General features: G+C 39.4%; 1 protein-coding gene across 2 annotated transcripts in view; it reads left to right on the top strand.

The window, feature by feature from the left end:
• TMEM245 (transmembrane protein 245) overlaps positions 1-14,336 on the top strand; it is a 79,644-nt gene that overhangs the window by 53,129 nt on the left and 12,179 nt on the right. For both annotated transcript variants that reach the window (XM_015092997.3, XM_027964135.2), the window contains 3 exons: positions 5,947-6,047; positions 7,215-7,389; positions 11,494-11,688. In XM_015092997.3, coding sequence (XP_014948483.2) covers positions 5,947-6,047; positions 7,215-7,389; positions 11,494-11,688 — 471 coding nt within the window. The remainder of the gene's footprint in view (positions 1-5,946; positions 6,048-7,214; positions 7,390-11,493; positions 11,689-14,336) is intronic.

Here is a 14,336-nt window from a genome sequence, read left to right on the forward strand (position 1 = left end):
CTTGGTTACATTCAAATAGCATTCATACACCTAAACTGTATTTTTCTCTGGAAACTTTGCTAGGTTTTTTCTCCCCTTTTCCTCCTAGACTTTATTGGACAGTTGTTGTTTTAGTCACTAAGTTGTGTCTGACTCTTTTGTGACCCCATGATCTGCAGCCTGCCAGGCTCCAATGTCCATGGGATTTCCCCGGGAAGAATAGTGGAATGGGTTGCCATTTCCTCCTCTAGGGGATCTTCCTGACCCAGGGATCAAACCCTCGTCTCCTGCATTGGCAGGCGGATTCTTGATCACTGAACCACCTGGGAAGCCGTTATTGGACAGTAAGTGGGATTAAAAACAAGAAAGCTCGTATCCCCTTTGGTGCTCTCAGGTATCCACCTGGAGCCATCCATGTAATTATTCCAAGTTTGGGACTATACTGTCTACTGTAACACCTTTCAGGGTGAAGTTGTCTTCAGGAAAGATACTTTTTGGTTTCAGCAACCCTTCTAAGCCTATTTGACCTTCGGTTATCATCTTTATTAATCTAGCAATAGATTAACTTTAGTTTATCTAAGTGACATCTGTCTGACTCAGATAAGTTTATGCAAATATTCTTACCAAAAAGGAAAAATAACTTTCTGTCTTCCCAGTACGGTAAAGTTATGGAATCAACCATATCAAGGCTGTCAGAATCCTCTAAGCGATGTTACTTAAGCCAAGTCTTACGCAAAATTATCTAGCTTGTCTGTAAAGAACTTAAAGATTAAGATACTACGTTTTCCTGACATAACCTTTATTAGCATAGCTGACCATCCTCTGAATATCTGTCACTGAGTCATTTTTTTCCACACAAGATAATGCCATCTCCTTTGTTTTAAACATTACTCTTTAATGTCGTGGTTTCTTGGAATTGGTAAGCAAAGCTGTGATTTGCACCCATATCCAGCTGATGGAGATCACACATTCTTCTGGTATACCATGATGCTTTCCTCCAGGAGGAAGGGGTTGTGTCAAAAGTGATGAATTAAATTTGTGGTACTGTTAACATTATTCAGCTGGACACATGAAGCCAGAAGCTAAAAATTTAGTTCTTTGCAGAGAATGACAAATACCATATGATATCACTGATATATGGAATCTAAAAAAAAAGGCTGCGAACGAACTTATTTACAAAACAAATAAACTCACAGACATAGAAAACAAACTTATGATTACCAAAGGGGATATGGAGAGGGTCAAATTAGGAGTTTGGGATTAAAATATACACACTACCATATATAAAAAATAACTAGGACCTACTGTATATCACAGGATACTCAATATCTTGTAATAACTATAACGGAAGAGAGTGTAAATATGTATGTATATGTATGTATAAGTGAATCACTTTACTGTACACCTGAAACAAATACAACATTGTAAATTGACTGTATTTCAGTGAAAATTTTTTAAAAATTGAGGTCTTTGGTTCAGGAAGGAATTTGAGGTTAGAGAGAGTGTAGTCATCTACAGTGATATGAGGAAATATATATCTCTTTACAGGTTAGATTTGCTTTATCTTCTTGGGATCGTACACATTAATTATGTGCTGTAACAGTAGCCCATGTCTTGGTTCTAATGTGTACTCATACAAAAACCATTCATTTTATTTTTAATATGGAAAATTTTTAACAACCCTCGAGCAGTACAACAGTCCTAATTGTTCTCAAAATTGATAGATTTCTGTGAGTCTGAAAAATATGGTGCAGACAAGATAACTTGATACAGGCTGGGCCATTTTTCTAAGCACAACTCTAAAGTTATATAAATTATAGATTATAATTCAGGATGATTTTTAGCAGTCTGAGTGCTTTTTACTTCTTTACTGGGTCAAATTCAAGACTTAAAATATGCAGTTTTACATAGATGTCTCTAAAAAAATTTCTCATGTATGTAGGATAACAATGAGCTCTAGTTCCACAAACTGTCAGTTTTTTTGTTCTTAGGGATTATATTAAAGATGGAATATGTTTCTTCAAGGAGACAGATTTTTAAGAGGGAAAAATATTCTATAAATGATCGTGAAAATATTATTACAATGTCCTGAGGCTGTAGTTTTGTCTGTAAATTATCAGTTATATCAGATTTTATAAGCACCAATCATTAGTCCTCATCATTGTTACAGTTAAGTGAGTTATTAGACTCATTTCACATTATTCATTAATAAGTTAAAAAGTGGAATTGAAATTGAGAGTGAACTGCATGTCCAGACAGTGAAAGTGTCTTTGTTCTTCAAGCTTTGTCTTCTGAAATATGTGGCTATTTGATAGAAACACTGTCCCATTGAATTTCTGAACCTTTGTTATTTTTCTCCATTCTGGGTAAGTGTTCCTCTATACTGACTACATCTGTGGTTGGGTTTACATTTCATGAATTTTTGAGTTAGTGGCATGCATCCTTTACCCTCAAACCATGCTCCCCCCCTTAGAGCATGTCGTGTCCTGAATGTTTGCATCGCACCCTTCTTCCCCGAGGCTCCATTCTGCTTGCTCTGGTGGAGATATTGCACATTACTAAGTTGCATGTTGTCACGGCCTCAGTGCAATTTAGTGTGTGTGATATTTTCACATGAGTGCATGCACACGGGTATGGCTCTTGCTTGTGGGATTACAGCTTTTCAGGGCTGGTGGGTGGGGGGGGGGTCCTAGTGATCAATTTGATGGGAGAATGCGTGTACTGTGAGATTTTCATTTGGAAAGTAAACATGCTCCCCACCTCTAGTTTTGCAAAATTGAAAATACCAGGGTTAATAGAAATTGATGTCAATCATTTAGTAAGTCAGTATTTCCAGTTTTCACTGAAAATATTAAATTTTAAATATTCATTGGAAATTGTTAGAGATTGAAGATTATAAATATTGTTTAAATTGAAATGTATAAGGAAGAGTTTAAAGCTGTAAGAAAATATATTTTCACTTATTTGAAGAGATTTTCTAATGCTGTCATAGAGAGGCAGAATTTCATGCATATTTGGAGAAATTAAATTAATTTGTTTAAAGTAATTTATTAATAATTTAAGCTAGAGTTCTTAAATAATAACCAAGTCAGTAAATATAATGCCTTTTTCACTTGCTTGATTAAAGATCAACCTAATAAGCCTAAACTTTGCTTCAGGTTTCTAAGGAAAATAAATGACTTTTAAAAACTTCATATTTAGTTTCTCTTTGTGGTGCTTTAAAAATTACTAAATTCATTTTATTAGTCTTATAATAGAACTAGTGTTGAGATACAAATGTTTGCTATTTGTGCGTGTAATTGAAACAACCTCTTGTTGACTTTCTTAGTTAGTGCTAGAGGAGTACGGAGAAGGCAATGGCACCCCACTCCAGTACTCTTGCCTGGAAAATCCCATGGACAGAGGAGCCTGGTGGGCTGCAGTCCATGGGGTTGCAAAGGTCGGACATAACTGAGTGACTTCCCTTTCACTTTTCACTTTCATGCATTGGAGAAGGCAGTGGCACCCCACTCCAGTACTCTTGCTTAGAAAATCCCATGGACAGAGGAGCCTGGTAGGCTGCAGTCCATGGGGTTGCAAAGGTTGGACATGACTGAATGACTTCCCTTTCACTTTTCACTTTCATGCATTGGGGAAGGAAATGGCAACCCACTCCAGTGTTCTTGCCTGGAGAACCCCAGGGACGGGGGAGCCTGGTGGGCTGCCGTCTATGGGGTCGCAAAGAGTCGGGACACGACTAAAGCGACTTAGCAGCAGTGGAGGAGTAAGTATCCATGATTGGTAGGGATTATCAAAGACACAAAACCATGTATTAACTATATAAAAATATTGAATTAATATTTACCACTACCAAGGACTCCACATGGTTTCATGGGATGCCTCTGTCATAGGCTTGTGTGTGTGACTGTGTTATTTCCAGTGGGGACAGAAGGTGTCCATGGGAGCAGCCGATCCTGAGCCACTTAGCAGCACGCTACGTCTGCGTGCACAGCGTGCTTTCCCCTTCTGGAAATCCAGTGTCAACCAAGTTTCTGTCCAATTGACTGTGAAACTGGGTCTCTGGCGTGGCTGGTAAATCAGGAAGGGGAGGGAGTTGTAATGAAGGGAGCTGGCGGATCCTTTTCCCAATTGGGTTTGTTGTTGTTTAGTTCCTAAGTTGTGTCCGACTCTTTTGTGGCCCCATGGGATTTCGTAGGCAAGAATACTGGAGTGGGTAGCAGTTCCCTTCTCGAGGGGATCTTCCTGACGCTGGGTTTGAATGCAGGTCTCCTGCATTGCAGGCAGATTCTTTACATTGCAGGTGGATTCTTTACCATCTGAGCCACCAGGGAAGCCTGTGGGAATAGCATACTACAGTGATTTTCTTCCTACTAGAGAAATAATTTCATTATCTCTTGGACTAGTATATCTTTGTCCTTAGGTCCCTTATGAGAATACAGCTCATTGCCCCATTTTTTTCTAGGCTTACGCCTTGGGGTATCTTACCCTTTCCTATGATTAGGATTTTTCTGGCGTATCTCAAATTTCTTGTCCCAAGTTTGCTGTTAAGCCTTGTCTCTTATTTCCAGCTGCCTCCAGGGTATTTCCATCATCCTTTTTTTGGCTAAACATGGCCCAGCTAAACGTATTCCCTTTTCTTCCATGTTCTCTCCTATTCTGGGTTTCTCCACGACTTTGATACACTGCCATTCTTTCTCCCTCAGGTTTAAAACCCAAATCTCTCATGTTCCTTTTTTCTTCCATGTTTTGTATTCAGTTACTCTTCAGATCATTTATATTTCCTGTAGGCTATGTCCCTTCCTTTCAGTCTTTTTGATACCTCTTCCATCTGTGTCCTTACTGTCAGAGGTCATACAGCACCTTTAAGATATTTTTGAGTGAAAGCCGCTGGTCAGCATGACAGGATTTTACAATTTGGGAGCCACTCTGTCACCAAGTCCGTGTCTCAGACCGGTATTAAGTGACTGAATCACCAGGTTCCAGAGTTTGACGTTACTGTCACAGTACACCTCTTGGGATGCTTTAGGAAAGCTTGGTGTGTCCTTCTCTGTATACAGCGTCACCTTTGCTGCCACAGTCTCTGCTTTTTTCAGTTACAGACAGTTTTTCCTTCTCTCCTGAGTGTATGGGCGTGCCTCCCGTGTACCCCACAGATTCCTTGTTTTTGTGACTTTGTGATGCCTTGGATGATTTTAGGTTTGTTGCCTTTGTGCTCTCTCTGAGCAGTTCCTTACTTCTCCTCCTCAACACAGTCCTACCTTAAGTCTTCCAACTGAAAAGCAAAAATGAAGTACCCGAGATTACATATTTTCATTCCAATTAATCATTGAATATGTGTGCCTGTTTTTACACCTCTTGTATTTTAATCTCAGATTTTACTTTGGAATTTATAAGATTTATCTTCTGTAATTCTCTCCAAGTGACCTGCATTGTTTGATACCATTTTTAGATGTTACTTTGCAAGTTGGGTTGCATAGTTTAAGAAATGTGGAAACATTTTGTTAACAAAAGAAGAAAGACTGATGAAGTACCAGTTATATTATCCCTCACTTGCTCTTCCCAAGGGGAGGGCTGGCCACAGCCTGGATGTCTCAGAATTTAATTACCTCCTCAGAGATAAGATGATCACACTTATTTTTCTTTCTCTTTATTTTGGTGGTGAGTAATCTGCTTCAGAAGTGAAAACCTGATGAGTTATTTCAGTGAATAGGGTATCTTAAGGTTTTTCTGTTATCTTTTTATGAGAGAAATTTAAAGGACAGTTTAGTAAATCTATTTCAAGGTTTAAATAGAAGATTTGTATATTTTATTGAAATAAAATGAAAACAGCATTCTCAGGCCACTGGAAAAATTGAAGCTATTATCAGATTTGGAATAAAATCTAGAAGCCTAGAAATAATTGATTTTTCTGAATCCCAGTATGATACTGTGTTTATTTTATTTCTGCTTTATCTTTGGACATTCTAGAGGGGTGTTTGATGCTTCCCTCAAAATGGCTGGCTTCTATGGATTATATACCTGGCTGACTCATACTATATTTGGCATCAATATTGTCTTCATACCATCAGGTAACAGCTGTACCATAACTTCTGCTGTGCTCAGTTTAAGGAACATTAAACCATTTTACATGCATTGTCATCTTCATCAAACTTGGAATGCTAAATTTTGATATCTAGTCTAGATTAGCAGCAGAAATGTGATCTGTAATGTTTGTTTATTGCTGTGTCCCCAGTAGCTGGAATAATACCCAGTACATAGTAAACACTGCATAAGCAACAAATATTCATTTGTTAGTTGAACATACTGTTCTGAAAAGGGTTGATTGTGAAGTAAGGTCCTTCAACTAGCAAGGTTATTTGTGGTGGGTTTTTTTCGTTCTTTTGTTTTTAGATACACTTTATTAGAAAGAAGCAAGGTACGGAATATATGTTCTCATCTGAGATTTAGAAACTAATCTCTGAGTTGGCTTTGGTCTCAGTACAAATATTTGGCCAGTGCTCTACAGTTATATTGGAGAAGGACATGGCACCCACTCCAGTACTCTTGCCTGGAAAATCCCATGGACGGAGGAGCCTGGAAGGCTGCAGTCCATGGGGTCGCTAAGAGTCGGACACGACTGAGAGACTTTGCTTTCACTTTTCACTTTCATGCACTGGAGAAGGAAATGGCAACCCACTCCAGTGTTCTTGCCTGGAGAATCCCAGGGACAGGGGAGCCTGGTAGGAGGCTGTCTCTGGGGTCGCACAGAGTCGGACACGACTGAAGTGACTTAGCAGTAGCAGCAGCAGCTACAGTTATATTATAGGGTCATTTGGTGTCCCTGAGGGAGTGGTTCTGAGACCCTCTGAAGATTCCAGAATCTGTGGGTGCTCAGGTACCTTGGCTCTCCGAACCTTACAGTTTCCACATCTGAGGATACTGAGGCCATCTCTATATGTATTAACTAGCCATCGATTGAGAATAACAGCTGTGGGGCACTAACATTTGTGACTTAAGAGTAGAAGTAAACACACTCTTCAGAAGGATTTTCATGATCCAGTTTTAAGATCTTGGATTTCATTTAATAGCCAATTCAGTTAAACAGGGTGTATCATTGCCCTAAAATTTGAATATGTATTTTTTAAACTTGTTCTGGTGGAAATTTTTAAACAGTAGGAGCTAGTGTTTAGATTCTGCTGTTGGTATTGCTCTGATGATGATGTTAAAGTTGCTTCTTCTTTTTAACCTTGTATTAGCCTTAGCAGCAATCCTTGGAGCAGTGCCATTTCTGGGCACATACTGGGCAGCAGTACCTGCAGTTCTTGATCTGTGGCTTACCCAAGGCTTAGGATGCAAAGCCATCTTACTGTTGGTTTTTCATCTCTTGCCAACCTACTTTGTAGATACTGCCATCTATTCTGATATATCAGGGTAAGTATTGGACTTCTGCAGTTGGTGATGAATCATATCCAGGAATTTCTCTGGCCTTTTTTTATTAAGGTTTATTTTTCTCCTTTTCCTTTTGGGCATGGATGAAAGGACAGGTGATAGTAATCTTTTGTGATCCCACTGATATAATCAAAGTTTAATTTATATGATTAATATCATTCACAACGTATGTTATTTTGTTCATAGTAAGTAGTATTTACAATATATGAGACCATTAGCTAAAGTAAAATTGTGAATAATCCTCTGGTTTAGTGACATTTAATGTAGGAAAAAGTACTCCTGTACATACTTCAAAATAAGAATATTATAAGTATGGTAAGAAGTTAGTAGTTATTTTCAGAACTTCTTTGCTTTTGGAAAAACATATTTTTAGATTTTATGAGGATTTCCATGTAAAATGAAATCTCATAAGTTTGTATCTGAGAAACAGTGCTTTCTTTCTTACTTAAGGTACTGTAGTATGGTTCTATGATGAATACAGGTTAAATTTAAGGCAGAAGCCAAACTAGCAATGTAATAAATATGTCATTTTTGTAGATTTTGATGTCTCTTTTAGCAGTTTGCGTTTACTAAATTAAGCTGATTTTCATTTAGCCATGTATCAAGATAAACATTGCTTATTAGAATCTAGAATGTGACCAAATAATTGAATTTTATTCAGCTACTCAGATATAGAATATGACCTACATAAACTATCGTCATAGTTAATATAATAAATTTTCTTTGAATAAAACTCATTACAATAAGGTCAAAGTTTGTAGGAAGAGGACCCTTCAGTTAATTTGAAATTATAAAGAGACGAGTTATATGCTACCTTGTTTCTTTCTAGCTGAAGTAGAAAGTAAATAAATAGAACTACTAAGAAGCCCCAGAGTTTCAGAGCAAAAAGAAACAAGCACATCCGTAAGGGAGCTTTAGGGGGACTTTTGTGCCTAAAACGTCAATATAAAAGGAGAACTTCACTGTGTTTAACTAACATTTAATAGCTGAAATTTAAATAATAACTAGTTACATGGTTTATGGTTCAGTATTTTCATTTCTTTAAACTTTGTTGCAAATTTTATATTAAGGTTTTAGCTAGAATTGATGTTGCTATTGTAAATTGTATTGGGGTGCTATGAACTACATCCGTATAAAATGGGAAACTCTTACTGATAGATGTTGCGTGTGTTTTGACTGCCCCATCGCCCAGCTGTTCCCCTATCTTCTTCCTTTCCTTGGGTCTCCCTAGTCACTGAGACACAACAGTATTGAAAGAAGACTGGTTACTAACCCTACTATAGTGGTCTCTAAGTGTTCAAGTGAAAGGAAGAGTCAAATATTGCTCACCTTAAATCAAAAGCTAGAAATGATTAAATTTCACGAACAAGACATCTTGAGAGCTAAGGTAGGTCAAAAGCTAGGCCTCTTGAGCCAAATAATTAGCCAAGTTGTGAATGTAAAGGAAAAGTTCTTGAAGAAAGTAGAAAGTACTCTTCCAGTGAACACGTAGATGATAAGAAAACAAAACAGCCTTTTTGCTGATATGGAGAAAGTTTTGATGTTCTAGATGGAAGATCAAATCAGCCACAACATTCCCTTAAACCAGAGCCTAATCTGGAGCAAGGCCGTAACACTTTTTAATCCTGTGAAGGCTGTGAGAGGTGAGGAGGCTGCAGAAGAAAAGTTTAAAGCTAGCAGAGGTTGGTTCATGTGCTTTAAGGAAAGAAGCCGTCTCTGGAACATAGAAGTGCAAGGTGAAGTAGCAAGTGTTGATGTAGAAGTTATGCAGAAGATCTAGCGAAGAAAAACAATTAAGGCGACTACTACATTAAACAGATTTTCAGTATAGACCACACAGCTTTCTATTGGGAAAAGATGCCATTTAGGACTTTCAGTGCTTGTCTTCAAAGCTTAAAAGGACAGGCTAATTCTATGGCTAGGAGCTCATGTAGCTGATAACTTGAAAATTGAAGCCAGTGCTCATTTCAATTCAGTTCAGTTGCTCAGTCGTGTCCGACTCTTTGCGATCCCATGGACTGCAGCACACCAGGCTTCCCTGTCCACTTACTGTTCCAGAAATCCTAGGGCCCTTAAGAATTGTGCTAAATCTACTCTGCGTGTGTTCTAGAAATGAAACTACAAAACCTGGATGATGGCAGCACATCCATTTACAACATAGTTTACTGAATATTTTAAGGCCACTCTTGGGACCTACTGTTCAGAAAAAAAGAGTTCCTTTTAAAATACTTTGGGACTTCCCTGGTGGTCCAGTTGCTAAGACTTTGTGCTCCCAGTGCAGGGGGCCCAGGTTCAATCCCTGATCAGGGAACTAGATCCCATGTGCCGCAGCTAAGAGTTTGCATGCAACAACTAAAGATCCTGCCTGCTGCAGCTAAGGTCCAGCACAGCCAAATAAAGGAATAAGTATTTTTTAAAAGTACTGTGGGTTATCTGACAACACACCCAGTCACCCGCAAGCTCTGATGGAGATTTCAATGAGATTAATGTTGTTTTTATGCCTATAACACAACATGCATTCTTGCAACCTGTGGTTCAAGGAGTAATTTCAACTTTCAACCCTTATTATGTAAGAAATGCTGATCCTATGATGGATCTGGGTAAAGTCAGTTGAAAACCTTCTAGAAAGGATTCACCGTTCCAGATGTCATTAAGAGTGCTTGTATTGCATTGGGAAGAGGTCAAAATATCAGCAGTAACAGAAGTTTGGAAAAAAGTCGATTCCAACCCTCATAAATAACTTTAAGAGGTTCAAGACTTCGGGAAAGTAACTGCAGATATGGTGCAGATAGTAAGAGACCTAGAAGTGGAGCCTAAAGATGTAATTGATTTACTGCAATCTCATGATAAGACTCTAATGGATGAGGAGTTGCTTATGGATAAGCGAAGAAGGTGGTTTCTTGCCACTTGGAATCTACTTCTGGTAAAGATGCTGTGAAGATTGTTGAAATGACAACAAAAGATATGGAGTAGTACATCAACTTGGTTGATAAAGCAGAGGCCGGGTTTGAGAGGATTAACTCTTGTGTTGAAAAAAGTTCTGTGGTGACTAAAGCTCTCAAACAACACTGCTTTCTGCAGAGAAATCACCAGTGACAGTGCAGGAAAACTTTGCTGTCTTGTTTTAAGAAATTGTCACAGACTCTGCACAGTCTTCCAGCGGCCAGTCATGTTGATCAGTCAGCAGCCATCACCATTGCGACAAGACGCTCCACTAGCAGAAAGATGACAGTTTGCTGAAGGCTCACATGATAATTAGCGTTTTTACCAATCAAGTATTTTTAAATTAAGGTACCTTACATTTTTTTAGACATAATGCTGTTGCACACTTAAAAAGACTACAGATCAGTGTCAATATAATTTTTATATACTCTGGGGAAGCAGAAATTTCTTGTGACTCACTTTATTGCCATATTTGGCTTTATTGTGGTAGTCTGGAAGCGGAACCTGCAATATCTCTGAGGTCTGCCTGTGTGTTATTTCATTCCAGTTATATAAATGATACTGTGATAAGCTAGAGGACAGTTATAACTCTCTTATGAAATAAAAATCTTGGGCTTTCTAACAGATGTTTTTCTCATGAGGCCTTTTGTCACTCTCTGTGTTAAAATCTGTATTTTAGGAGCTTGCTAGAACCCTAACTGAGGAATGACAGGAATGCCATTGTATTGCTATCATCTTTTTAAAAAAGCATAGTTAGTTGAATTACATGCTTAATTTTGCCCACTTAATTATTCTAGACAAAGGTAAACCTAACAGGTAGCTTGTATAAACCAGTCCTAAGCTAACATTAACCCACCTTAGACAGCCATGTAATGGTACCTGTTAACACCTGTTTACTCCTCAGTTGCCAGACCTACCAAAGACAAATGTCACACATGTAGTCAGGAAAAGTTTTGCATCTTGATACTTTTACAATTAATATTCAGATATCCACATTGAAGTGATCTAAAGAAAACTGATAACGCAGTTCAGAAGTCAGGTGTATTAGGGAATGAACAGTGTGTCAGAGAATGTATTTCCAACTTACTCCAGGGTTTACGTTTTGTTAAAAGACGTGCGTAATCTGTGTGCTCTTCATTCCAGAGGTGGCCATCCTTACTTGACGGGCTTGGCAGTGGCCGGTGGAGCTTACTATCTGGGCCTGGAAGGAGCAATCATTGGGCCCATACTTCTCTGCATACTCGTGGTCGCTTCCAATATTTACAGTGCCATGCTAGTGAGTCCCACGAACTCAGTGCCCACACCCAACCAGACCCCATGGCCTGCTCAGACTCAGCGGTGAGTTCCAGCTAAGTGATCATAAACTGTGTATGAAATTGAGCTCACCGGTCTCTGTGTTTTCACCTGAGTGCAGTCTGTTAAGATACGGAATATCCTTTTGCCTGTTATAGAGCTGTTACCTTGCAGATTCCCTTAGCTCTCCCCTGTGTTGGAATCATATTTCCCAGTATTGCTTTCTTTCTTGATTTCTTCCTGCTTTTTGTTGGAGCACATCCTCCTGTAGATTTTTGGGAAAGAATGCATGGGAGGTAAATTTAGGGGATGATACATGTCTGTAAAGGCTTCTTCTAAAGTCATTCTTACTCAGTAGCTTGCCTGGGTAGAGAATTCTGTTTAAGAATTTTTCCCTGTGTAACTTTATTTCTTCTTTGTTTTCTAACTTTCATGGTTGTCGAAATTCTGAGGCCAGTCTGATTCCTGTTTCTTTGTAATTCAAATGTTTGAAAACCTATAGGGTCTTCTTTTTTTGTTGTTGTTTTTTGATCTATTTTTGTTGTTGTGTTTGAATTGGCACTTTTATCAAGTGTCTCTGTGACCTTGAAAATTGGAAATTTATGTTCTGCCATTCTGAAATTTTTCTTCAATTATTTTATTAATGATTTCTTTCTCTCCCTTTCAGAAACGTATTTTTATTTTGATGTTGGCCCTCCTACACTGGTCTTGTCATTTTAAAATCTTTTCTCTGATATTCTTCTGGTTCTGTCTTTTTGGCTCCCATTTTCTGGATTATTTCTCCAATTTTATCTTCTATCATCTCTGTAGAGGTTTCCATTTGAACTATCATATTTTTGGGCAGTCTGGTTTATTGAGATATTATTTGTGTAATAAAACTTGCCTTTTTTAGTGTATAGGTCTGTGTTAGTTTTCTGTGACATGTAGCAAATTTTCACTAACTTAGTGGCATAAAGCAGCACATTTATAAGAAAGTCAGAGTACAGGTACAGTTCAGCTGGGCCTTCTGCTTAGGATCTTCCATGGCTACAGTCAAGGCATGAGGGCAGGCAGGGGTTTCATCTGCAGATTGGGATCCTCTTCCAGGCTTGCTTGTTATTGACAACATTCCTTTGTTTGCAGTTGTAGCCACAAGTTGAGGCTCCCAGAGGCTGCCTCTTTCCATAGGCATTTTATAACATAATGCTTGCTTTTGCCAGGCCTTCAGGAGTATTTTTCTGACTTCTGTTGCTGATGGCCAAGCCTCTTTTGCAGAGGGCTCACCTGATTAGCCCTGGCCCACAGAACATATTGTCATTTTGATTAAAGTCAGTTGCTTGGGGACCTTAATTACATGTGTAATATCCCCTAACCTTCACCATATTAACACAATATAATCACAATATTAGGGGCCTCCCTGGTGGTTCAGGGAAAGAGAACCTGCCCACCAGTGCAGGGAACACAGTTTTCATCCCTGAGTTGGGAAGATTCCCTGGAGGAGGAAATCACAACCCACTCCAATAGTCTTCCCTTGGGAACTCCCATGGACAGAAGGAGCCTGGCAGGTTACAGTTCATGGGGCCACAAAAGAGTTGGACATGACTTAGCGACTTAAACAACAGCAACAACAATGGTCACAGTATCAGGTATCCGATACTTTTGACTGTTGGCTGATGTGAAGAGTGAACCTCTCAGGATTTGCGGGGTGGTTTATTATGTGTGTCACCATAATATAATCTGCCAGGACCATTGTCTGTGCAGCCACTGATGTCAGTGCTTTCTTGGTTTCCCTGTGGGGCTGCTAAATTCCTCAGTGAAAGGTCTTTTAATCTCCTGCTCAGAGGTTGGTGGCTTGGCTGCTAGCCTTCTGGGAGCCATGACAGGGAGAGGGACGGGACAGCATCTGAGATGCAGATCGTCATTCAGTCTGCCGCTCAGTCTGGTAGGGGTCGGTATGCACCCCTACCCTTATCCCTGCCTGCTGTCCTCCAGTCCAGAGACTTTTTTGTTTTACCTTTGCTAAGGGAGGAAACGACTGGAATTTCTGCCAGTAACAGGGAGCATTTGCCTGGCTGGGTGGAGGTGTGGGTTGGACCCATGAGGTTTTACTGCATTTTAGGCACACTTCAAAGCAGCCCTTCTGTGTCTAGTCCTACCTTCGACCCCATTTCCAGAGTTACTTGATACCACCAATTCCTGAGCCTTATTGAATAACTCCTGGCTTAGGATTCAGTTTTTTAGGTCATGCTGGTCATAGCAGTTCTTCATCCGCTTTCCACTTTCTGAAAGTTTGTTTCTTTTAACCTCTTATGTTCTCTTTTTTAAGGTAGATTTATGCCTTCTAGTGGGTTTTTAAAAATACATATATTGATTTGTTTGGCTTGCATCAGGTCTTAGTTGTAGCATAGGGGCTCTCTAGTTGTGGCAGGGGGGCTTAGACATGCAGGCTAAGTTGCTCCAAAGCATGTGGGATGTTAGTTCCCGACCAGGGATCGAACCCCCGTCTCTCTGTATTGCAGGGTGGATGATGGATTCTTGACCACAGGACCACCAGGGAACTCCCTCTAATGGGGTTTTGAAAAGGCCTGAGGGAATCCTGTGTCCCACATAGCACTTCCTGGGGGAAAGTCTAAATGACCTCTTAAATAGTAACAACCAGCTGCCACTGACATTTATTGGGACTCAGTGTGCCAAGTTCTGTGCTAAAACTTTGC

This window comes from Ovis aries, chromosome 2 (assembly GCF_016772045.2).
Source record: "Ovis aries strain OAR_USU_Benz2616 breed Rambouillet chromosome 2, ARS-UI_Ramb_v3.0, whole genome shotgun sequence".
Taxonomy (NCBI): domain Eukaryota; kingdom Metazoa; phylum Chordata; class Mammalia; order Artiodactyla; family Bovidae; genus Ovis; species Ovis aries.